General features: G+C 28.0%; 4 protein-coding genes across 8 annotated transcripts; 2 read left to right on the top strand and 2 right to left on the bottom strand.

The window, feature by feature from the left end:
* Positions 1-8: 8 nt before the first annotated feature.
* On the top strand, positions 9-6,701 carry LOC122627020 (ER membrane protein complex subunit 1). Of its 3 annotated transcripts, XM_043807740.1 has the most exons (16): positions 9-293; positions 422-537; positions 746-929; positions 1,075-1,128; positions 1,390-1,545; positions 1,636-1,972; positions 2,048-2,351; positions 2,817-2,837; positions 3,375-3,547; positions 3,633-3,794; positions 3,876-4,160; positions 4,235-4,430; positions 4,547-4,744; positions 4,834-4,959; positions 5,039-5,266; positions 5,348-6,701. In XM_043807740.1, the coding sequence occupies exons 1-16, from the start codon at positions 151-153 to the stop codon at positions 5,506-5,508; spliced, it is 2,844 nt and encodes a 947-aa protein (XP_043663675.1). In that variant the 5' UTR covers positions 9-150; the 3' UTR covers positions 5,509-6,701. The 3 variants fall into 3 exon arrangements, with proteins under 3 accessions (XP_043663675.1, XP_043663677.1, XP_043663676.1); XM_043807742.1 differs by lacking the exon at positions 1,075-1,128; XM_043807741.1 differs by lacking the exon at positions 2,817-2,837.
* LOC122627018 (TELO2-interacting protein 1 homolog) lies at positions 6,126-11,103 on the bottom strand. Of its 2 annotated transcripts, XM_043807738.1 has the most exons (13): positions 10,520-11,103; positions 10,308-10,444; positions 10,055-10,232; positions 9,801-9,978; positions 9,392-9,714; positions 9,106-9,317; positions 8,623-9,021; positions 8,308-8,547; positions 7,691-8,236; positions 7,231-7,531; positions 6,934-7,162; positions 6,730-6,864; positions 6,126-6,630 (listed from the first exon to the last, which is right to left on the bottom strand). In XM_043807738.1, the coding sequence occupies exons 1-13, from the start codon at positions 10,711-10,713 to the stop codon at positions 6,553-6,555; spliced, it is 3,150 nt and encodes a 1,049-aa protein (XP_043663673.1). In that variant the 5' UTR covers positions 10,714-11,103; the 3' UTR covers positions 6,126-6,552. The 2 variants fall into 2 exon arrangements, with proteins under 2 accessions (XP_043663673.1, XP_043663674.1); XM_043807739.1 differs by lacking the exons at positions 10,308-10,444; positions 10,520-11,103 and having other exon boundaries at positions 9,801-9,937; positions 10,055-10,188.
* Positions 11,056-26,790, top strand: LOC122627021 (cation-independent mannose-6-phosphate receptor). Of its 2 annotated transcripts, XM_043807743.1 has the most exons (17): positions 11,056-11,197; positions 11,276-11,357; positions 11,435-11,660; positions 11,723-11,877; positions 11,965-12,245; positions 12,339-12,504; positions 12,589-12,737; positions 12,819-12,934; positions 13,405-13,646; positions 13,738-13,941; positions 14,012-14,152; positions 14,253-14,426; positions 14,508-14,688; positions 14,781-14,848; positions 25,952-26,072; positions 26,158-26,306; positions 26,413-26,790. In XM_043807743.1, the coding sequence occupies exons 2-17, from the start codon at positions 11,304-11,306 to the stop codon at positions 26,506-26,508; spliced, it is 2,523 nt and encodes an 840-aa protein (XP_043663678.1). In that variant the 5' UTR covers positions 11,056-11,197; positions 11,276-11,303; the 3' UTR covers positions 26,509-26,790. The 2 variants fall into 2 exon arrangements, with proteins under 2 accessions (XP_043663678.1, XP_043663680.1); XM_043807745.1 differs by lacking the exons at positions 11,056-11,197; positions 11,276-11,357; positions 11,435-11,660 and having other exon boundaries at positions 11,742-11,881.
* On the bottom strand, positions 14,207-24,492 carry LOC122627017 (protein toll). The gene is made up of 6 exons (XM_043807737.1): positions 24,236-24,492; positions 19,149-19,362; positions 17,904-18,901; positions 17,519-17,825; positions 16,753-17,376; positions 14,207-16,666 (listed from the first exon to the last, which is right to left on the bottom strand). The coding sequence occupies exons 2-6, from the start codon at positions 19,332-19,334 to the stop codon at positions 15,527-15,529; spliced, it is 3,255 nt and encodes a 1,084-aa protein (XP_043663672.1). The 5' UTR covers positions 19,335-19,362; positions 24,236-24,492; the 3' UTR covers positions 14,207-15,526.
* Positions 26,791-26,821: the final 31 nt, after the last annotated feature.

Below are 26,821 nucleotides of genomic sequence, written 5' to 3'. Positions count from 1 at the left end.
GCTTTTACTGGTTTAGAATTACAATTTATAGATAGTCAAACAGTCTTATACAATTTTATACTTTCACATGCCCTAGCTTCTGAGGGCCTAGCAGAAAAGTTAACAGAAGCCAATACCAGCTGATACTTTGATACATACAGATTTTTCATCATGGCTTCCTTCGCATGGACTTTTAGAGGGAATATCAGCCGGTTTTTAACGGATGTACAGATATTGCAATATCTTATTGTATTTATAAGTTTATTTAATCTTTCTCTATGTCTTTATGAGGACCAAGTGGGAAAATTCGATTGGTAAATTACGTTTGTATTATAATGCAGTGACTATCAGAATCAGCATTTCAAATAATACACAAATACACTTTTAATCGTAAATTACTATGCATCTCGTATACATTAGAATTTTTTTATTACAATTGTAGGAAACAAAATTACGTTGGTAAAATAAAATTTGCCAGTTTTGACACGATTTCAACGGCTAAAAAAATTATTGTTGCGACCGAAGAAAACGTTATTGCCGCATTGAATCTAAAAACAGGTATGGAATCTAATTGATTTAACAATATATGTAATGTACATGATATTGTATATATATTGTTATACTTTTAATATTTGTGTATAATTATATAATTATCTCATTGATAATCTCTCATTGATTTAATATAGTAATTATTTTTTCTCACAAAATTTTGCAGAAGTTGATATAAATAATTGAAAAGAATGATATTTTTTTTTTAATTCATCAGGTCAAATATTATGGAGAAGGGTATTAGAGAAAGGATACGCTGGTCGTATTCGTACATTGGGAGGTGTTGGAGATGGGGATCTGATATCTGTAAGTGGTGGAGTTCCAGCCCTTGTTCGTGCATGGGATTTAGCTACAGGGCATATACTTAATGAATGGCCAATTGCTGAACAAAACTCTGACAGGTTAGTCAAAAAAAATTGTGAAATGTTAAAATCATATGGTGAAATTTTTTAAAAATACATTTGTTACAATTCCGTTCGTTGTAAAAAAATTGACATCTTCCATGGATCCTAGAGAATTGATTATAGACTACAATTGATTTTTCAGACATGATTCTACATTTAGATCCTTTTCTACATTGGGATTATATACTGCTAACAGGTTTTTGCTTTTATTCAGTGCACAATAATAATTGATGTATTTAACATTACACATTTCAAAGAATATACATATTACAATAACTTAAATGTTAAATTCATATCAGTTATTTTTATAATTTTATTTTTGTCAGGAAATATTAGAGAATGAGATATCAATGTCATAAAATGACTTGAAATGTGATTAAAATTTTTAATATTTATGTTACATTATATAAAATTTCTTTTTTTCATATATTATAAAATTAAATATTTTGTGATATAGAATAGAAGAAGTAAAATGGCATATCAAGGATGGAACATTGCACCATATTTTACCTATCTACAATAGTGGAGTTGAGGTAACATCATATGATAGTAAAACTGGTGAAAAATTAAAATCAAGAAAAGTATCAGCTCCATTTATAACTTCTGAAACAGAGTAAGATTCATATAAATTATATTATCTATGTGATATATATTTATCTAGATATTATTTATATATAAAAATCATATTATTCTTTTTTCATAGATGTGTTTTAGTTGCCCCATATTTAGCTTGCTTAAAGGGGGACAATTCTTTAGCCATGCTGTTTTTAGTACATTTATTTGATACAAAAATAGAACCTCAAATGATTACTATAAATACCATATTTGGTGCTGGGACACAAGGACCATACCAATTGGAATCTATACTTGGAGAAGAAGCTGTAGTATCTATTGCTGCAGATAACAATCAAAGAAAACGAATTCTTGTGGTTGGAGAAACTTCAGTTCCAATTCAAAGAGATATTGCGGGTGATACAACTCTATATATCACTTCTATAGATAATCAAAAAGTATTGCTAGAATCAACTTATAAAAATGGAGTAAAGATCGATTTTTATTTTATATACTCAAATATTCAATCTTATTTATTTTTAATCAATATATCTGTAATTTAGATTACAGAAGTTGTAGCAACAGATCTTCTGACATTTAACCCACTACCAAACATAACTGGTACCATTTCACATGTTTCATTGTTATCACCTGTAATAGTGGCATCAGTTTGTGTACGTCAAACAAAAGGATTAACATGCCGTTATTTGTTGTGTTCACAAGATCATAGTATTGCATTGTTGCAACATAACAAATTAGTATGGGCAAGAGAAGAGGCACTTGCAAAAATTGTAGCTGTTGAAATTATTGAATTACCTATGTCAGATAGAGATCAAGCCATTGAAACAGAATTTGATCAGAAAGAAAGTATGTATAATTTTTTATTAACAATTATAAATTAAAATTAAAATCACAAAGTGTAATTGCATATGCATACTCTCCATCAAAAATATTGGGGAACAAAAGGAAAAAAAAGAGAGAGAGAGAGAAAAAGGGGAAAAAACGAAGTATAAGACATAACAGTTTTTCTGAACAAAAAAATGACATATTAAAAAATAGTTTTTTTTTTATGTACTGAGTTGGAAATATATCAGTATTTAAAACTATTAAAGTTTATATACTGATGGATTGAGAATGCTTATGATACATATACTTTTAGGATTTTGTGTACTGTTATTACTTTTTAGAAAGTTTCACAGGAAAGCTTGCTGTTGCAACTATTAATAACTGTTGTGATTAACTGATACTATTTAGTGGCAATTAATTTCTGAAAAATAACATATTTCTTAAGTTATATTAATTAACTTTTCTTTTGTGAATGGCTGCTGGCAGGTATTGATGTAGACATTTCATGTAAGTAGTGGAGCAGGAAAAACTAATTTGAAAAACATTTCTCTTACTGCTATCTACAAAATTTATATTTGCATGATTTAGCAGTACATATTTACAATAGAAATATTAATGTTTACCCGCCTAAATTTAATTGTGTTCCTTTATGGATGCTTTAAAAAAATAGATTAAGTTTATAATAATTGTTTGCACTATATTATTAAAAGATAATGTTCATTTGATATTTAACAATTTTCTATTAGCAAATATAGTTTTACATACATTTATGCATAGTTTAAAAGAAATTTTATGCATGTGCAATTAAAAAACAGAGTGCTTACTATAAATATAGATGCATTCAATTTTATTATGCCAATTTGCAGATAAATCGTAATTATTAAAATACCTGCTGTATGCTAATTTCTGTTATATGATTAAAATAATAATTATTAAGCAATTGCAATAAATAGATATAAACATGCATTTTTTTAATTTTTATCTTAATTTTACTCTTTTTAAATTAATTTCTAATAATTTGTTTTTGTCTTTTTTTATACCCAGGGGATGTGTTAAGTATGATGTTAAGAAGAATTATTTCTCAATTTAATCAAGCAAGAGCTTTTATACAATCTATGTTGGACTTGGTCCCACAGCAATCTAATCAACGAACTGATTTAGTACGAGATAAATTCAATTTGCATAAAATGATTGTTGCTGTTACTTCAGCTGGAAAGGTATAGAAAAGAATACAATGAATTATAATTTCTATATAGTTTTATAATATTGCCATATAAAATATATTTTTATTTCGTTTTATAGATCTTTGGTATTGAAACTAGAAAAGGTGAAATTATTTGGCAACTTAAAATAACCAATATTCGTGGGTTTAACAAAATATCAGATACAATGGTTTTATATGTACAACGAGGAAGTAGACATTTTCCTTATCCACCTCAATGTGCATTACTAGCAGAAGATAAAGTACCGTGTTATTTGCATTTTAAGTAATATTTTATAATACGATTTATTTCTATCAATAATTACAATATTTTTTTTTCTTAGGTATCTGGAGAAGGTATTATATATACATTCAATCCAATTACTGGACAGCCTTTAGATGGATTGATAAAATTAGGATACAGAATAAAACAATCTATGCTGCTTCATGTAACGACCGATGATTTTCTACGAGGCATTCTTATACTCGATGCACGAGATAAAATTCATGTTTATCCTGAAAGTGCAACTACTATTGCAGCTTCTCTGGGAAAGAGTACTTATATATTTACTGCAGATCAAACTACTGGCTTGTTATCTGGATTTTCTCTTTCATACAGTACATCCCAGGTCTTAAAAAAAATTAATAATTGCATAGAATAATGAAACAATTAAAAAATAATAACTTAAAATTTTTTCTATAGGAGTTAATAGCTCATAAAGTTTGGGAATTATTACTTTCTCCAAAAAATCAAAAAATAATACAAGTTATCTCAAAAAATCCAATCGAACGTGTCCACTCTCAAGGTAGAGTTTTAAGTGATAGATCTGTCTTATATAAATACATTAATCCAAATTTAGTAGCAGTGGTATCAGAAGGTGTTGGAAATACTCACAAAAGTGAGTATATTATAAAAATAATACTTCTACATAAAAAAAAAAAAAAAAAAAAAAAAAAAAAATGATGCAATTAAGTAAAAATGATATATTTATATATTTTTTTACTAATAATATAGATACACTCAACCTTTATTTACTGGATGTAGTATCAGGTGCCATGATATTTTCCATTGTGCATAAAAGAGTTCGTGGTCCATTTCATATAGTACATTCTGAGAACTGGTTAATATATAGCTATTTTAATGAAAAAAGTCGAAGGACAGAAATTGCAACATTGGAACTTTATGAAGGAAAAATACAGAGTAATACAACAGGTAAATCAAATAGCGACTATTCAAAAGTATCCTTTACATTTAAAAAATATAATATATTATATATCTAAATTTTTATTTAATTATTTAAGTGTTTTCTTCTTTGGCTACAACCAAATTACCGATCGTCGAAAGACAAGCATACATTTTTCCAGCTTCGATAGAATATATGAGAGAGACTATTACAGAGAAAGGTATCACCAGTAAACATATTATAGGTACGTTTGTTTATTAATAATCTCTGAACATAAAAAGAATATATTCTTAATAATTATAAATTATAACTGTATTTAACAGTTTCCCTAGCAAATGGTGGAATTATAGAGTTACCATGGATGATGGTGGATCCAAGACGTCCAATTAATCCTGAAATGCGCGAAGAAGGTGTTATACCATATATGCCTGAAATACCAATTCATATGGATACTATTATAAATTATAATCAGAGTATATTTCGAGTATTAGGCATTCATACTAGTCCTAGTGGTCTTGAGAGTACCTGTTTAGTTTTTGTATATGGATTAGGTAAGTTACAATGAAGTAATTTTTTTGATAATTGTGCAATCTGTACAAAGAAATACACATTTCATGTTATATTTTTAACAGATATATTTTACACGCGAGTGGCACCGTCTAAGACATTCGATGTGTTAAAAGAAGACTTTGACTATTATCTCATTGTAATAGTATTAGCAGCATTATTAATTTCATCATATGTAACGAAGAAATTAGCATCACAGAAGGCTCAGAAGCAGGCATGGAAATGATAACACTGATTTTAATAGAAAATCAATGTGTAACATTATGAAGTATTTCATTATTATAGGCAAAGTTTTTGCTAATGATTTGTAAAAAAAAAAAAAAAAACTGTTTTATAAATAGTTAACTATAATACGAAGTAAATGCATTAGCTTTGTTATCTATCCCAGAATTTTTTAACACAATGCTGTAGAATTTATATCTTTACTGGTACAAGGCGCACAGATTAGATAGTTTTCTTTTAAAAATTTTAAATCTATTAAGAGATATGCAATTTAATGCATGCTAAGAGGACCATACAATTAAAAGATTATCATAAATATCTCATATTTAAAGAATATAATTTTTTTATAACCGATTTCAACAAATTGCATTTTTGTTTAAAAATAAGTGTTTTTATATATATATATATATATATATATGTATATTTTATATATATGTATATATATATATGTGTGTGTGTGTTGCAAGAAAAAATCCATGTGTGCATATACTTGTACCCCTACAGAGGATATCCAATTTGTTATATTATCAAGTATTTTACATTGTCATGTCATATTTTCAAAAAAAAAAAAAATTGTTTTCACAATTATAATGTTTTTAAAAAATGTGTAAAATACATTGCTTTTGTTAACATAATTATTATTTCATTTCTTTTCACAAGTCCATGATAATGATGGTATCAAATATTATTCCGCATGTACGTGAATATTTCTTAAATATACAGATTTAAATAATAAGTTCGAGCACATTCCACTTCAGAAACTTGAAGAGATGTAGCTTTCTTATAATAGCATTGTGTATTTCATATATATATATATATATATATATATATATATATATATATATATATATATATGTACATTATATTTAGTTATTTATGATTATTGAATGTAAATCACCTACATGTTTCTAGGACACCTTTAGTCATATAGAAAAATAATATTCTTCATAGTAGTTTCCCGTGTAAGTTTGCGAGTATATACATATTTATTTTATGAATTATACTCTTAGAAATAACTTTTTATTATCTTCATTGGGATTGTATTTGACTAGATTTTTTCTTGAATATATGTAATTATTATTCTCACATTTTTGAGATATTCATTTGGTATAGCATTTTCTGTAATCTAAAAGAATGTAAAATAATGATGTGTAAAATTCATATATTGGAAAAAAAATAAAAAAATATTCGAAAATATGTACAACTTTTTAAATATATACGCTACCTTTAAGCATTCCAAATTGAACGTTTTATTGGTTGGAATTTTTGCTATTTTAGAATGCCAAATACTAAGACATTTCACCCAAACAATATCACTATTATAATCAGCAAGGTTTTTATACATATTTACACAACAATTCTGCAATAAATATTATACAATTAATCTCTTACATGTTAATACATTATTCAACATTAATAAGTACTTTACTTGTAATATTGGATGTTGATGTGAAGCAAGATATGGTTCTGTAATACTTAATACATTCCATAGATCCTTTTCACGAAGTTTAAGATCTTTTACTATTTGACTCAACGTAGTTATCAATTCTCTTTGAAGTTTGTACATTTGTGTAAACTTATAAACTGCATCAATAGGTTTATTATAACTTTCTTTAGCAGATTTATTCAAAAATTTCGATAGTGCTGGTAGTATTTGTCTATATTGTTATTAGACAATTAAAAATTTTATTTAATTTTTTTTTTATAAACAAACAAACTGACTTACTTTAATGTTCTGCACCTAATGAAATCTTTAGAGATATGTGCAAGTACACAAAATAATCGCCACGCACGATTAATAACAAGTATATTTTGATCTTGAAATCTGTCTACTAATGGATGCCAAAGTTGATGTACAATCGGCAATAATTGATTTTCCCATTTGATTAAAATTGGTAAACCTTCCTCTAAAGTTAACATAGCAATGAGTGATTGTTTTATATCTTTTGAAGGTAAAAAATGTAAACATCTTTTTAAAACATCTTCAATCATTTGTATATGTATTGGTAAGGTTTGTTTATCCTCTTCTATAAGAAAAAATAAAGATCATTTATTTACTTTAATTTGAAATAGTGATAACTGATGTTTGTTATGCATTCATTCTAAAATGTATATATATATATATATATATATATATATATATATATATATATGTATATATAATTATAAATTTGACAATATAATACCTTCTTCCAGAGTCATTTCATTAACTTCAGATTCTACGTCGTGTATTTCTGTATTCTGTAGATCCGTAACTGCATCATTAAAATCTTGATCAATTTTTTCATTTGCTTTTTTTGCTTCATAATACTCTAATAAATTTTGGATAATAATCTCTGCAGAATCTTTTTGTATTAATGAAGGTGATGCTACTGTTACATCTATGTTTGAATCTGATACTAATCTCTTTATATACATTATAAATATATAAAAAACTTTTAAAAAAGAATACGTGTTTCGTTTTTGAAAGACAGTATTTAACTGCAGAAGAACATCTTGCACAATTTCTTTCAAACATGGTAATACATCCATAGAACTATATTTCATCACAACTCCAACAACATCAAGGACTCCTGGATTTCTTTCTATTCTACGTAGTTTAACAGTGACATGATAAGAGAAATAATCTACATTAACACGTAAAAGATCTCCTATAGTTTTATGTTTTTGTGATTCTGCAATATTTTGTAGAGTTTGAATTCCTACATAACTTAAAAGGCTATTTGGACTTCCTGCAATAAAAATATAATAAAAATAACACATATCTATACATATATAAGTAAATAATGAGAATAAATATTACCTGCTCTTTCAATAATTAAATATAAAGTCTTGAGAAGAAATCTTTCATAATCGTCTTCTAAATTCTTTGCAATTTGTCCTAAACCTTCTGTTAAAAGGCAACATTGTACTATATTATTCTGTGCAACACATAATGGTATATCCTCTGTGACTTCAAGAGGTAAATACCAAAAATCTTCTATTGTATAAAATTCAATTATTTCCTTATATAAGGATAATGTTGATGTATTTTTAATAGGAACTATAATATTATAAAATAAAAAATTTAACTTGTTTGTAGAAAATTTAAATGTTTTAAGGTAAATATTTTATTTACCATTTACTATTGAATTAAGTAAAAATATTAATTCTTTTCTATGTTGAGGTACATTATACATAGCTTGAAGAATATTATCAACTAAAATTCTTAAATCACTGTATGTTCCCAAAAGCTCACATATTGTAAAAATTTTTTCTTTACAACAAATATCTTGGATGAATTTAAATTGTCTCCACGAACGTATTTGGTTGTGATGAGTCAAATTATCAAGATCTTTTATACCAATATCTTCTAAAAGAGTAATATCACTGCAATCTATTTCAATCATGTATAAAAGAGCCTGTAATAATCTCTGTACGTGTGCCGCAGATTGTATAATAGCGGGCAATCTTTCTTTTCCTAATAATCGTAAATATCCACAAAGGTGATTTAAACCTACTAATTGTTCACTATCATCTGTAAATTAAATGACTATTGAATATATCACAAAAAAATATACATTTTTCTACACAAATTGCAATATATAAGTAATATTAATACCAGAACTTCTTACGATACGCGGCAATCGTGTAAGTAACTTGTAAAAACTTTCTTCTAATAATTCAATCAATGGTCTCATATTTATATTCTGCATATACGATTCATTAATTTTATCTAGTGCTTTTTTAGCTTCTTCTTTGACTTCTTTATTGTCATCTTCAGATAAAGAAATCAAATATTCTATTAACTCCATAATGCTTGGTTTCATATTTCTTTATAGAATGAATATATGTCAATATATATCATAAATTGTAATTAAAAATATAATATTTGTAAATGATTGTACCTGGCACACATTGTAATTAATAAACTAATACTTGTAGCTAATTCTTTCCTGACTTTATAATGTGAATGTTTTCTTAAAGAACTCATTGCTTGTATAAGTACATTTAATTTAATAGCTGCAGCATTTAGCCATTCTTGATTCCTTGTAGTAGAATTTAGAAGCTTTTCAATTCCAGTAGCTCCTTCAAGACGTAATCTATTTCCTAATGGATCAATTGAATTTGTTTGTTGCTTATTAATGTTAATAACTGAAGGTATATTTTCTTCATTATCTGTATCTTGCATTACAATACATATTATTCTAGCCCATGCTCTGATAGCCATCTAAAATTATTTTAAGGCATTGTTTATTTTTATTCTATATAATATGATAAGTAAAGTATAATAAAAATATATATGAATCTCAATACCATTGTAATTTTATGTCCTTGAATATCACTTCCCATAGCAACTTCTTGTAATCCACTAGCAATACCTGGTAAAAATAACATGATTGTGTCTGCTATTTGGTTTGCCAAAACAATATCAGACTTATCCGAAGAATCATCTACATAACATAAGGTCATTATTGTTTCGATAGCTATCAACCTGTATCATAAAATAATTTCATATAATTTTTATATTTATATAGTATAAGAAGAAACATAAAATAATATCGTATTACCTTAAAGAACGTGACTTTTCACATTTAGCAATTAATACGCATAAATATATGCCATGAGCAAGTGTAGGTGCATATTGTCTTGTATATAATTCTTCAATAACATTTGTAAAACAACGATTTAATAAATCCTGAAGACAGAGAAGTACTGTTTCTTTCAATTCTTCGTACGAAGAAATAACTATAAAATTATTTGGAGTTATAAAAAGCATATAGTATCATTAGTTTTACTTAATAAATAAAAATGATTACATACTCCTTTGTGATTGATTTTTATCATAAATTTGAGATAAAATGACAGTGTACAGTTTATTAAAAGACTTAAAATTTGTAATCCTAGCTTTCGATAAAACAGTTCTTACGATCTTCACTAAATATTCCTTTGAATGTTTACTAAGAAAAAATAAATTATATATAGGTAAAATAACACGTTTATTAACATAATAAAAATATGAATTTCTATATTACCTGACATCCTCATTTTGTAAATGAACAATTACAGGGAACAAAATATAATCTAGTAAATCTTGAATAATACCATCTGAGATTGTTTTTATACAATCTATAACTTGCGACGCACATTTTACACTCGGATCTTTGATTAATGAATCACAAAGAGGTTTGAGCGTTATAAAACCTTTTTGAACTGCATGTCGTTCCATAATTATTAAATAAAGTGAGATCTATAAATTTTATTTACTTTATATAATTGTTTTATATTAACAATAAAGAACTTATTATTCTTGTTTGTGTTCTATGCGTTTTTACATAATAAAATAACAATCAGATAGAATTTATAAATACATAAATTATACAAATTAATAACTATATAAATATATAAGAAGAAATTGATGTCACGACTGACTTAATATTAAAGTCTTTGGAAATAACATAGTAAAAAATAAAATTCGTGCGTTCTTAGCTGCTTTTTATTCAGCAATATTTCGATTTTCCAGTTAACACTAATTATATTCGATATTCTACGATTTGATAATCGATATTGCAACAGTTTTCTCGAAACGATTAATCGATAGGTTGTATCGAGCTTTATTCGTAATGTTATGTTTGAAAATAATTCTAACCTAAATGTTTCGCTATCGAGAGTAACCATAATCTGTGATATCGTAATTAGTCATCCGTATTTATGTGTGTGTTCGTGTGAATAATTCACATCAGTATATTGAACTTTTATATATTTTACTAAAAGATATATTATCATTGCAGTTCACGAAGAAATCTTCGAATTAGAAAGATGTACAAATTAAATGTTTTCATTGTCTTGTGTTCTTTTTCGATAATTAGTTTGGTGCGAATCAATACTTCTTAATCAAATGCATGCGCGTATTTATAATATATATTTATTTTCTCTTTATTGTTACATAGGTTACTGTACCAGTTAAAACGAAATCTTATTGTGAATTCAACGAAGAGATCTTTAGTTATTTTTATAATTTAACTAAGTTATCAAAACCTGGAGAGGATATCGAAATTCAGCAGTCTGCTAATGAAAGTATACGAATGCAATTATGTTCACCATTAATAAAAAAATGCAATGGGAAGGATGGATATTCTATATGTCTAAAAAAAAACAACAAAGAAATAGGAATAGGTAAATACATCTTTTCTTACATTTTATTAATACAAAACATCTACTTTCTATTATCTTTGTAGGAAAAGTAGTACCACAGTTAATAACTAAATTTGGAAAGATAAAGTTTATATTTTATGGTGACGAATGTAGATCAGGTATTAATTATAAAGTTGACATTCTTATGTTATGTGATTATTCTATAACAAGTTATTCAGTACCAACTGTACATAAACAAGCAAGTAATTTTAAATATATATAAAATATGTGTCTGTCACTGTAATGCTTCTTGTCTTTGATATTTTAATCTGATCATTATTTACAGGGAAGTGAATGTCACTTCCAAATGATATGGTCAAGTGCTTTTGCATGTTGTGCTAACAAAAAGGAAATAAATTGTACTGTGACTAATCCTTCTGATGATTCCCATTATGATCTTTCACCATTAAAAGGATATTCAGAAAATTATGTTATATATGCAGGAACAAATACCTCTCTTGAAATAATATTGAATGTTTGTCATTCTGTAATATTTGGATTTGGTGCACTTTGTCAAGTAAATTCAGGAGCTTGTCTTTATGATCCTGTGAAAGCACCTACATTAGGGTATGTATATATATAAAGTTTATTTAAAAAAAATGTATTTTTATTAAAGTGATAAAAAAGTACTTATAGAAATATACAACCTTTCAAATTCAGGTATTTAAATTTGGGAGATGTTCAAGAAACTCTTAGTTTTGATTCCTCTAATAATTTGATATTAAAATATGAAAATGGAGCTATATGCAAGGAAAACCAAGAGAAAGGACAGCAGGAACAACATATTCGAACAACTATTACATTTATCTGTAATTTAAAAGCTAAAGTGAGTATTTTGTCAATGGATTTGTTACTTAAAGATAGCGATTAGAAAAATTATATGTAGTTATCATTGTGATTATTTCACTAGGATACACTTCCAGAGGTAACAGAAACTGATGGCTGTCATTATCAGTTGACATGGATTACAGCAGTTGCTTGTAGCTTAGAACAATTACATGAATATAGTGTAAAAACATCAAGAAGATGTATTATAAATAATCCTGTTACAAATTTTATGTAAGAATTAAATTTTGCATTTAAATAATTAAATTCAGTTAACTTCTAATTCTTCATAGTAATTTATATTCTTTCATATAGGTATAATTTAGACTCTTTAATGGATAAAGATTTTAATGTCACCTCATCTCGAGGTACAAAGTATAAATTCAGTGTATGTGGACCTCTTATAAATAATACATGTAAAGCAGGAACAGGTTAAGTATTTTGATATATCCGATAATTATTTTATTAAACTAATACTATATAATCTGAAATTCAAAGGTATTGCAATTTATTGATAAAGTTGCACGTACAAGAGTGAGATGGTAATTTGTCTCGTGAAGAAATAACTTATATCGCTATCTTAAGAAAGTTCCTAAAAAGTATTATCTTTCGTGCTTCTAATTTATCGATACAATACCAATGTTTATATACTCAATGAGCTTGGTTATCGCCACTTTACCGACCTGGTGTATGAATATCTTAATCTATAATTCTTCATATCGAGAATACATACATTGTATGTATTGTGTACTTTCTATGAACTATATATTTATATATATCTTCGATATCATTACTCTTTAAGAAATACAAGTATAATAGTAGGAAAAAATAATGTTTAATTTTTGTTAATACGTAAAATATAGTTGAAACGGCTTATAAATATTAACACTCACATATTTAGGAGTTTGTCTTGAAGAAAATGGTACATCTCTGGGTATGGCTAATACAAATCTGATGTGGCAGGAGGGTGGACCTTATTTAAATTATACGGACGGTAACAAATGTAATGATAATCAATACAGTCAAACATTTATTGCCTTTTTTTGTGGACCTGAAGGATCATCAAATGATCCAATTATTATAGAAGAAAATCCTTGTCAATTGATTATTCACTGGAATCTTAATTTGGTTTGTGAAAAAAGAGTAAGTAATAAATCACAAATTGTTTATGAAGTTATGTATATTAATTTTCAATATTCTATGACATTCTAACTAATAAAATATTTCGTTTTAGATCAAATGTAATATTCCAGATACCGAAGTTACTTTAGATTCTTTAATAAGTTCGACTAACAATTATATTGTACAAATAAATCGTACTGTATTTTATATAAATGTATGTCGAACTATAATACCTACTCCGGGCTTAAATTGTGTGCACGGCAGTGGGATTTGTAAAGCTTCATTAAATGATAATAATGAACTTGTAGAAGAAGTTGTAAGTAAATAATTAACTATGAAGTTGTATATTTTTGTCAAAATTACTAATATATAAAACTTTATTTTAGAATTTAGGTTTTCCTAAAGAAACGCTAATAATATATAACAATCAATTAATGTTGCGTTACATCGAAGGTTCGGTCTGTCCAGAAAAAACAGACGTTAAGATTTCATCAGTTTTGATATTTTTTTGTAATAACATAAATGAAGTAAATATTTCCGAATTTTTAATATTCACATCTAAATAAGAATTAAATTACTGATTGACTTTTTTATAGATATATATTAAGTACATTATTTTATTTTTAGCATTTGCCAAAATTTATAAGATATAGTAAGTGTACATATGTTTTTGAATGGAGAACTAGTGTTGTTTGTGGAACTATTTTGGGTCACTGGATCCCACCGTGCGGAATAAAAGATCAATTTTTTTTATATCAAATCGATCTTTCTTCATTGTATAAAAACCAACCGATACGTTATGTGAGTCTTCATTTCGTTCAAGTAGATTAATTTATAACTTAAAAAAAATAGAGTATAATTTATTATCAATTGAAATTATAGGTCCAAAGTGAAAACAGAAATTACAGTATAAACATTTGTGGAGAACAGAAAAATGGTAATGGGTCAAGTATTGCAGTGTGTGAAAACTGTAATATTTATGGACCTTTATCGTACATTATTTTTGATTTTTATCAAAACATTATAAAATTTAAATATCTTAATGGCAGTAAATGTTTAAATAGTAAGTAAAAAAAAATAAATCTATATCTTTTTACGATCCGTATGAATTTTTGATTTTTTTGTTTTTTTATAATTTTATGTTAACTATTGCAGGTTCCTATATGGCGGAAATCACGTTTATATGCGACGAAACGAGTGAAACTGAACCAACGCTGACATGGGTAAGTAAGATTACTTCTTGCATTATTTTACTTTTAGTTTTATTTATAAAGAGATTCTTTCGGTTTGTTCGCTTTCTGAAACTAGTTCGTTATTTTTTTTTATTTTTTAAAATCCAAAATACACACTACAAAAATATTGCATGAAAATGTTGAAACTATATACAAATGCTTAAACTATCGTTCTAAACAAAATTGAGTCGAATATAAAGATAATAAATTGCATATAAAATGACAGTCAATGTGAGATGATTATTATGTACATGGAAAAGTAATAATACGGCATATTTATTAGCCTACATTAAAGCGTAATATTGCATATTAGAAATTAAGAGTTGTTCGAAAATTGTTATATCTCGTATTAGAGTATTTATATCTAATTATAGCTAAGAAAATATGATTTTGACCCTGCTCAGTATTTATATGATATGTTTTTTCAACGATATATGGATAAATGATTTCATTAAAAAAAAATATAATGATAAAAAAAATTATACTAATAATTAATATTACGATTACATTGTTTGGATTTCAGTCCTTTCAGTCGAAGTTCGAATAAATTCAAACTTATTTATGTTTCTTAAAAACTATTAAAATACACAGACAAATCAAATAACTTAGAGAAATATCTCACAGGCGTGATTTTGACATTGCACCATTTTGATATTACTTATTTTAGAATCAAACAGTAGTGCATTGGATTTTATTGATCAAGTTTATATGGATCGCTTCGCATTCTGGTACAATGTTGAATCTGTTACTGTCATTCAATTTAGTTATTTCATTCTCATCGCTATTCACGTAAGGATCTTTGTCATTTTGGTCACATATGAACACTTTAAGTGAATCCGCCGGTGGAGTAGTCACAGCTGGTGATGTATCAAGGATTCCAAATGGATATATCAATTCTTTCTTTTCACCATTGATTTGTATACAAGGATAATGTTTCTCAAAGATTTTCTTTTTAACTAAGTTTCTCCTAAGTTCTGGCGGATGTGGTAACGCGTATCTCAACTTGTCCCAGAACCACGGATCGCCCCATTTGACATACGTATTCATACTTATATAAGCTTTGAATTCGGCATCTAAATTATCCGTAGGACCAATATCACCATATAAAATTAATATGACTCTCGCTCTACCTTCGCTCATAGCTTGCCTATGAGCTGCACGAAATTCCATCGCACCCCAAACACTTTCTAAAAAGTTAGGGGACACTATAACGATCGTTCTCCTCGATTGTTCCACTGAACGTGTGATTTGTGTTGGAATCCATTCACCTGCTAGCCAGTCACGATAATGCAAACACAATTTGTACGGTCTTGAACCACTTTCCAACTTTGGTACCAACTCGTTTACAACAAATTCTTCGTCCTTATGCGAATAACTTATAAACGCATCGTATATCTTGTCCTTGTCTAATTCGTCTTCTGTGACGAACCATAAACAAAATTGACGGGCGTACAACCAAACTTTGATTTCTCGTTGGTATCTGTAATACAGTGCTACTAGCCCACCGATAAACAGACACAATAATGCGATCGTAAAGCTTATGCCAACGATTATCACCGTCTCGACCGGACAAAAATCATTAATGGTCATTTCCAACATAGAAATATTCTTGTTATTACACGTGACTTTTCCTAAATCTGGAATGTCAATTAGTTTCGATTGAATAAAACTAAGTAAGTCTCGTGCATCACAGTCACATTTCCATGGATTCTTATGCAAAGTAAGTTTTTTCAGTGAAGTCGAATTCTTTAAGTAATCCAGTACATCCAAATTAATCCTAGATATATTGTTATTATCCAATTCTAATACCTGAAAATGAAGAAGAAGAAATTGATGCTTGTTATTCATCTCTCTATCGGATAATGGAAACAAAAATAAAATGAGGAATATCGTACTTGGAGATTTTTCGGCAATTTGTTAAGTGAAATTTTGATAATATTGTTATTAGATAGAATTAAATCCGTCACATATTCTGATCCTAAAAGTTCTATGGACGGTATCTCTGTTAATGTATTTCCGGTCATATTCAATTTTATATGATAATCTTTAACAGGTTTCAGGTTGTTCATTCCTGTTTTGTCGATCAATAGTTCAGAAAAATTTTTATACGAGCAATCTATCAAACGAGTTTTGTCTTCCGGTATTATCCAACAAACACAACCAATTGGACACTTGCTTTTAACATACAAGTGTTCTTCCTCGACACATTTCAAAGTCTTTGAATGCAATCGACTAATTTCTATTTCGTCCACTCCATTTGGTTCGATGCACGTTAAATTTCCTGTTATAATGTGAAAGTAATTTTGAACGTTTGGGTGCATTCTACCTTCGAGAAAACGCAAAAATTCGTACAAATTACAATCACAGAGTAAGGGATTATGTTCGACGTGAATAATCACGTCTCGTGGAGTCTCTTGAAAACTTGCAATATTTTCGGCTTGGCCCAATAAAATGTGTCTTATTTTATTATAACTCAGATTGACTTTAATTTTGTTCGACACAAATTGCAAATCTTCCATCTATAGAGAGAGAAAAAAAGATAAATAACATAAAAGAATGATTATTCAAATCAAAAAGTTTTTTTTTTTTCTTTTTCGATCTTATCATTTCGATTAATGAAGTACTTTAGAATTTATATTGAAGTTGATAGGTGATATTTACCGATATGATGTTAATATCGTTGTAACTGAGATCTAATAATTGTAAATTCGTAGCACTTATTGACCAATCGCTGTATATTTGCGATATATTATTGTTGGATAAATATAATTCCTCTAGCAAATCACATTTATAAAAAGGTGACAGATCAACGTTCTGATATTCGGATGAATTCAACATAAGTTCGTTGTGAGAGAATTTAGCAATTCGTAGATTTCTTACGTGAGTAAAAGTGTTACTGTCAATAGTTTTTAATTTATTTTTTTCCATGTTCAGTTCGGTTAGGGACTTCAAGCCGTCGAATAGATGCCTGAAAGATATTTAATTTGTTAAACAAAAAAATAAAAAAGAGAAGAAAAAAAATTATATAAACTGTAAAATAACGTACCGAGATATAGAAACCATACGATTCATAGACAAATCGAGTTTAATCAATTTGTTCATGTCGTAAAAGATTTTATCAGGAAGAGTTACAATATCGTTGAAATTCAATTCGAGTTTTTCAACATTTTCTAGACCTTTAAAGATATTCTTTGGTAGAGTAACAAGGAAGTTACTATCTAGGCTGATATTTTTCAACGACGACGCACCCCAGAATAAATTTTCTGGTAGAATTCTCAATCCATTTTTTTTCAGCAAGACCAGTTCGAGCTTCGTCAAATTTGCAAAAAGATTGTCAGGTAAACTGGTCAAATTCCTGTGATTGTCGATCAACTTTACTGTTTGTAATGCTTTGTTCCGACTAAACAACCCTTCCGGTAGGGAAGAGAAATTATTAAAAGAAAGATGAAGTTTCTCTAATTTCTTTAATCCATCAAAAACGTTCGGCGATAGTGTCACTAATTTATTCCTGCTTAGATCCAATGATTGTAATAAGATTAATTTGTCGAACAGTCCTGTTTCGATTTCCGTCAATTGATTTCCCCAAATATTTAAAAAATTAAGTTTTTCTAATTTATCAAACATCCCAGCTTTGATCGTCTTCATTCCATTATTACCTAATTCGAGTTCTTTAAGTTTCGGAGTGAAATCGAAAATACCAAGTGGTAATTCGAGACGATTTTCATGCAGATCAAGACGTTCTAATTCGGGAAAGTCCATCAACAAATCCTTTGGGACTTTCGAGAAACCATTATTAGACAAGATTAATTTTTTCACCATAGGAAAACCTTGAAGTTGTTTTCTCGTTAATGTGTCACCAAGATTATTGAATGATTGAAAGAGAAGGCTGTTGACGGTTTCCACTCCCATTTGTTTGGCCACATCTCCTAAACTGACGTTGTTTGATAATCCACATATTCGGAAGAGCAGTGAATTTAATTCCTTTCCAGGTAGTGTGCTCGTAAAACGAAAATTTTCCCATCTTTCCCAATTTTGACAAGTTATCTGTTGATTTGTCATCAAATTTTAGTCAAAGAGAATGAAAAATCGATCGATTATTAATTACTTTTATAAGATATTTTATAATACGATAAAATATTTGTTCAATGAAATTCTTAAATACTACTAATTCTATACTTTTAATTCTAATACTGATATTTCTCAGTATTTATAACGTACGATGGTTTAAATAATTTACGAACGAAACAACAGACTTGTTTTACATAAGAATAACATTCTAACGAGTATATACCTGCAAGTAATCCTTTGGATGAATGTTTAAGATGAATTCCGAATTATTCTCAGCTTGGCAATAAATTTCAATCTCGTTCGAATAAGTTGGCTGGCATGTGCAATTCTGATCTCCTTTACATTGAGAAGCAATAGTATTGGTCGTTGAGAGCGCAAGGAAAAAAATTAACCAGATTGTGATGATCATCGTACGTTATCTATGATCTCGGGATCCACTATGAGAAAAAAGAAAAATCAACATGAATATTAAGGGGAAAAGAAGAAAAAAAAAAATGAAAAATGGATGCTAGTAGTCTGCCAAGTAGAAATGTTTACGTTGTCGAATGTATCTAAAATCGGAAATAGCTTGTTTCGTAGCTTTACAGATAAAAATAATGCTTCCTCTCTCAAATGATAAGCCAATATTCATTGCCTTTGTTATTTTCTACGCCAACTTTCTGCACTTTGAGAGTAGATATATAAATTCAGATTCAATAAAAATGTTGTTATGCAACTTCGCTGATGTTTCTTATATATTTAATAATTTTTTTTTTCTTTTTGGTTTGAACATACATACATACATACGTGTGTACGTATTTTTAAATGAAAAAGCGCAGAATGAACGATTACATCGTGTTGATGTTATTACGACGTTGCTCCTATCTCTCGTTCGATGATTTTACTTTTGTACCGAATGATATCGATATGATGTTTGTTCGACGAGCATAATAAATAAGCCGAGATTATATACCGAGAAATTTCTACGTTCGTAAATAAAGAAACGAAAATAAAGAACAAAAATATATATCATTAAAAACAGAAAAGAAATGGAAAATTTGGAGTAAGAGAGAAGAAATATCTCTCTCTCTCTCTCTCTATCTCTTTCTTTCTTTCTTTCTTTCTTTGAACTACGTCATTGGAAAAGTATTCGAAGCTAGAAAAAAAGAATAAGTTAATCGAATTAAAAGACAGATCACGTACCTTTGTTCGCATCGATTCGTAACGATAGATCCGGGTAACGGCCTGGCATGCGTGTATATTATCTTTTCTTATACGTACATACGCAGGACGTAAGGATTAAATTATTATTTACAATTTTTAAGCTAATATAATTAAAACGTAAGAAATTAAAAATAGCACACGAGTATTATCATTTTGTTCAGGGAGTATTCGCATGAAAAAAGTGATACGCCTCGATCCACAGAGAGTATGTCTGTATATATAGATACCTATATATTGTACGTACTTTCATAAAATATAAGTCAATAATTTTACGTATCCTTTTCGTTGTATACGGGTCATAGCGCGTAAATGAACTGTTGGTAAGATCGTACGTGACGTGAAAGTCGAATGAACATGCTTGAATCATACCGTCTTATTTTTTTTCTCTTGTTACTCTTGGTTCTCTTTCTTTTTAACTAAACGATGTTTTTTCTTCACGTTGAAAGGCATAACGACTGTCACAAGAACCAACGAGTAATTACGCCATAATTTTATTATATAAAGACAAGAGAAAGTATGATACGATTAACGAGTTATATACATAGATACATACATATATACACATACATACATATCCAATCCATCCTATCTATCGAGAAAGTCGATAATTTTCTATTTCTTAATCGTTTGACGAAAATCCTGGAATTTAACCTGTACTGTGACCTTTTGTGATTTTGTTTTCTTTTCTTTTTTTTTTTTTCTTTTTTAATCTTTTCTTTGACTTGCAAACTCGCAACTGATTAGATAAGAAATTATAAACAAAAACAAAAGTGTCGATGGATTTATTAAGAAGATTCTTATACATCGAAATGTCCCTTATTTCATAAATCACTGTCAAGATACGGTAATTATAAATACATTTCGTTGAATACGATCATCGATTTTAACTTGACTCCTGAGCAAATATACATCGTATATAATGTCGAAAAGGTCGAGAAAGATAGTCAAGCAAATTCAAGGTCGTCTCTAGTCTCTCATTCGGTGAACGATTCGATTTTACCTGTTATTTATCCTGTTGAGGACGATCGTCGACAAGTCAAATTAAAAAACGTCTTCGAGAATTGTCCATTTATTTTCCTCTTTACAATTACAATACGAAGTTACTTCAGTAAAAGCTAATATATAATTATTTCTACGGATTATATATGATCATCAAGACTAGATTTAGTTTTTTGCATTTATTTAAAAATACATACTTTGTATTCTTATAACCGTGAAATAAAACCGCGAACGTTTCAATGATTGATTAAAGGAGAAGAAAAAGAAAAAGTAGAAAAAGAAGAATATATCTCGTTTCTCGTAGAAGTTACTATCTACGTGATGATTATCGATCTTGATCGGTCATTTTAATTGGTCACAGATCGGTATAATGATTGCGACTTACAATTTTCTGAAAATGATCAATAAACCTATAAATTTCTGAAATACATATATATCTGTCTTCTTCGGTATTAAGAAAGAAAAATAAATAAATAAAATGAAAGGTTAACAAAAAATAAAGATTAAAGAGAAAAATAGAATTACAATGAAACATACCCATAATGTCGTTGTAGAACATTCGATATTATTTTTAAACGCAGGAAAACAATAGACGAGAAAATTATTTTCCTTGTATTTTGTGATTTTTCTTCTTGTTCTCGCATAGATTATACAAAGTAAACGTTACTTTATAATATCTCGTGAATATGGTCGTTATATAGATCATATTCGATACGTACATATGATGACATATCTATGTATGTATGTGTATGATTACACGTGTTATTTCATTCTAAGAAAAATACTAGTTTCTAACTACACTCATTCATTCGGCTTTAATAATAATAAGTACTTCAAAGAATCGAGCTTCTTGAACTATGAAAGAAACTTCAACTACATCTCGGTGCACAACCAGTCAGTTGTTATCAAGGTCACAAGTGTTTTACAGTTTTTATAGTTTTTACTATGAAAACAATATCCATTATTACATATTATACACTCTTCATGGATTAAAAGATCCTAGGTGATTTAAAAAATCAATTATTCTTTCGAAATCTTTTAAGCTAATTTTTTTATTTCTGATTGTATAACTACTTGCTAAGAACGATAAGAATGTCAGCCTAATTAAAAGCATAAAAAATCTCGAAAAAAAAGTATTTGATATTTAAAATCGTCTAAGAAGTTTTGATCCATTTAAAATCTTCTGGATCATTCTGGAAATTCTTTTATAAACAATACTTATAAATAATACAAACATTATTCAATACTTAACAAAATATGTGATTTAATCGATGGTTACAAATTTGGTTCTTTTTTCAATTGAGAATATAAGTCATTGTTAGTTGCGTATTGGTTTTATTTTTGTTTTTTCATGCGTGTGACTGCTTCGTGACGAAGTCCCATTGCCTCTTCTTAGTATTCTATTATATGTCGATCTTCAAGAGGAACGTTAAATGTAATATTAAGTAATTTACAACTGTTAAATGTAAATTCTTTAGTTTAATTATCGTTTAATTATTCACGGAGATTCCTGAAATCTGACGATGTAACCTTATCAAAAATATTAATTTAAACATAGTATAAATCGAATTCCAAGTTCAAAATGTACGAAATTAAATATATAAATAATAACGTAGATATCTACTCGGAGAATGTTGTGATTGTAGGAAATGTCTCGGGCATCAAAGATAGTTGATTAGCTTACAGCGATATCGAAAATAGAATTGGTGATATCTCCGAATGAATAGATTTGAAATAAGTATTTTTAAGTATTAGGCCTAATTGTTCAATGTATATGTTCGAGAAGAAATTCAAATCAGAAGTTTCGTAAATGCGTTCTTATCAGTCGAAGTTATACCTTTGGTAATATTGGTACGTAATTTAATCGAACGAATCTTCGTAGTGGTAAATAATCTTTTCTGCTTTTCTTTTTTTTTTTTTCCTTCTTATATCTAAAAAGGAGATTTCGAATCTGATATACGAATATCATAATTATAGTCTCGCTGTTAATTATAAATATTACATACGTCATATTTATTTTTCCTCGTCGGTAATACGATTTACTTAAAATATAAAACCACTTACACAATAATAAATTTACTGATGTATATTGTCTAGGTCAACGATTAAGACGACCTATATGTTTACATACTCCAAACTTCATATCGTGTTAAGCACGACATATACGCATGTGATATACAAGATAGAAAAACAAGAATCGATAAAAAATAGGAGGAACGACAAAAATGATGGTAGATAAAGCCAATAATCTCCTTCAGATGTTCTCTTCTATTCGCAAAACGAATAATCTTCTTGCATGTAATCGCTCCTAGTTTGGGAAAGTTTTTTGTCAGATCTTTACTTGGATCTAAATACTCGGAATTAACATTTTACAAAATATATTTACATTTCTTTGTCTGGACGGTAAATAATAATCTTCTTCAAATCTTGCTCGTATTTCTTGAGTTATATAACAACAACAATAATCAAAGATCTTTCACATAAATATTTCCAAACGTTACCAACGTACCGTATGTGAAGATCGAAAAAAAAATATACGCAAATTTATTTGCGATTTATACATACGTGATCGATAAAATATAACGCTTTTCTGAGGAATACAAATATCACACGTTTCTTGGAAAGAAATCTTTGCTAAGAAAGTAGGAGAGATAGATAGAGATAGATAGAGAGGGAGAGAGAGAGAGAGAGAGAGAAAGAGAAAGAGAGAGAGACAGAGACAGAGAGTACTGTATAATGTAGTTTCGAAATTACATATGAAGTTCTATCTTGAACAATGTTACAAGAGATTTCATGATTTCGTCTCCTGTATAATATTGTAGTTAGACACGTGACCGTTGACTAGGATACTAGAAAATCTTCAATGGCGATATCATGCGATCTCGTAACTATTGAATATTTTATTACAATTACGAACGTAAAACAATTTTGAACGGGAAATTAGAAAAATGATATTCCTTTGAAAATAAAAAAAAATAAGAACAAAAAAAGAAAAATACAGATTAAAAACGGGAAAATTTCAGCAATATGTGATACTAGTAGAAAAAACCGGTTTTCTTCATTTCTCATGATGACGTGAATCCGGGATCATGATTTTATACTACTCACCAGAATCAATGTAGACTGCTATGTCTTGGTCATACGTCCTCGAAGCTGTTTAGAATTCCAATCGTAAACAGTTTATCGAGAACATCGTGTGCCACCTTTTTATTTTCTTTGATAAGATCGTAACAATGATAATTTCGTATAATAAATGTTAAGAATCAATCGCAAAATCTTAGATAACTAGCGTGACACATTCAAACGCACGGGAAAAATACACGGAATGAAAAAGTTCGCACGACAGATACGCACTATTACACGCCTTAACGTAGACTGACGGTCTCGCCTTGCGAACGCGTATTGTACTTGGCGTACGACAATCTATCACGTGACCCATATTATCGACGCGCGCCATTGGCTGCTGTTCCCACGTGACTCGGCAAATGGAAGCGCTCGTAAAATTCGTATGTAATATGAATCGATGATTTATTATTTGCAAAATAATAATTGCTGGAACGATTTTCAATGGCTATTTTTTTTTCTTATGAATGTTCTTTATAAAGCATTTAACAAATTTCCGTGTTGTATTTTTTATAGCTACTATAAAAAAGAACTATTTCTGTTTAATTCTTTACATATCACACATGACACACTAATTTTTTCATAAATTCACACATCAATGTTTAATCAATTATATTAATGTGTTTGTTGAAACTTCATAGTAATTTATTTAACTTAAAATAAGTCTTGAAACTTTTATAAAGTTTACGAATATCGTTGGATTGATACTCTTATAAATAATTCAGAAAAGTCTGTCGAACACGTGTTGGTATTTTTTTCCTTTCACCGGGTATTACATGTAACAAAGAGTAAATAAATTCATTTTAGAATAATTTATAATGTACCTAAAGAGAAAATGAAAACATTTTTTCATATTTTTACAAGACGAACGAAAATATCTTTATTATCTTAAAACTAAATTAAAAATAAGTGTATAAGACATTTTACTTCTGAATTTATAAAGAAAAAAAGTGTATATAGCAAACTTTTTCTAAATGTCGTTCAAATATAGAAATCACTTTTTCTAAATTCTGATATCTTTGGAAACTATGATTCTTCGAAATTTATGTAAAGCCATATGGCTTAAAATAATAAACTTTCGTATAGATTTATATTTTCCAGTATAGAAAGTAGGTATATTTATTTATATCTATATAGACTTTCTGTAAATAAAATAATATTGAAAAAAAATTTCAATGAATTTTGCTATATTTGAAACAGTTTTAACACGTCTAAATCAAAAAATAATTTACAAATATTGTTTCGTATAGCGACAAAGTATAAAAAAAGAATATATATATATATATATATATATATATATATATATATATATATATATAGAGAGAGAGAGAGAGAGAGAGAGAGAGAAAATAAATCTTTAATCACTAATCGAATAATAAGAAAACGTATTTGAAGAATTTCTTTGAAAAACTTCGGGATTATGTTTTTCTTTATTACTTTCTTCATTATTTCTTATTGTAAAGACCAGTTAGCATACTTGCGGCTTTAGTTTTATTCTTCTATCATAAATACGTCTCTAGAATTCCCACCACTTTCTGGATTTCCCAAGCGGTTGTTGATTACCATCGATTTCGATTTATTGCCTTGGTATAAACAATTGGTGAAAGTTCTCTTGTAGCAATTTAACACATTCGTTATTAATGGAATTAATATGAAATATTTTAATACCTAATATATCCTTTTTTTTTGTTTTCTTTATAGGAATCAGATTGTATAACAACATTTGAATGGCACACGAACATAACTTGTCTTAATCAAACCAACGTGGGAACAAGATTTAGTTTTGATGTTGGACGAAACATTCGAAAAACTCCAACTCGTAGTAAGTATCTATTATCATTTTCTAAATTAAATAAAAATAATTAATCGTTAATAATTACTCACAAATGAATTTTTAATATTTTCAGTCGGCCTGGTTGCTAGTATCGTAATTACTTTATTTATGTTTCTGCTAGCTTCATGGTATTGCGTTAAGCCAAATAAGAGACGCTATTTTTTGCATTCCTGTTTTAATTTTTTCAAATCCAGAAGAAATGGCCGCGTTCAATACCATAGGGTACGTATCTAATATTTTGAATTTAATTTATGATATGTAAAAAAGAACGATTTCAATGTAAATTTTCTATTAATATTTTTAATTTTATGTATCGTTTTATTTTTAGATCGGCACTAACGAGCAGGCTCGTCTTTTATTAGATGCCAATAATGATCCAACGCAGTGTCAATCGGATAGCGATGATGATCTTTTGGATGCATAGTTGTATTATTAAAATAATTTTTTACACTTTTATTTAAAGAACACAATGATGCGGCAGTGCTTAATATCTTTTAATATTTTAATCGCATAAAATAAAGTTCACTGTTCTCTTATAATAATTATACATATATATATATATATATATATATATATATATATATATATCTTAAAAATCAAGTACATGTTACCATTAACTATAAAAGAAGAATCGCACATGTAGATAATGAAAACTAATTGTGAAAAAGAGTAGTAGCAATAAATTCAGTAAAGTTACTGTGTAAAATATTAATTTTATTTATTAATATTTCATTATT

Source organism: Vespula pensylvanica, chromosome 2, assembly GCF_014466175.1.
Source record: "Vespula pensylvanica isolate Volc-1 chromosome 2, ASM1446617v1, whole genome shotgun sequence".
In the NCBI taxonomy this organism is placed as follows: Eukaryota; Metazoa; Arthropoda; class Insecta; order Hymenoptera; family Vespidae; genus Vespula; species Vespula pensylvanica.
Note: the sequence above shows the minus strand (reverse complement) of the source record. Positions and strands in the feature narration are given on the sequence as shown.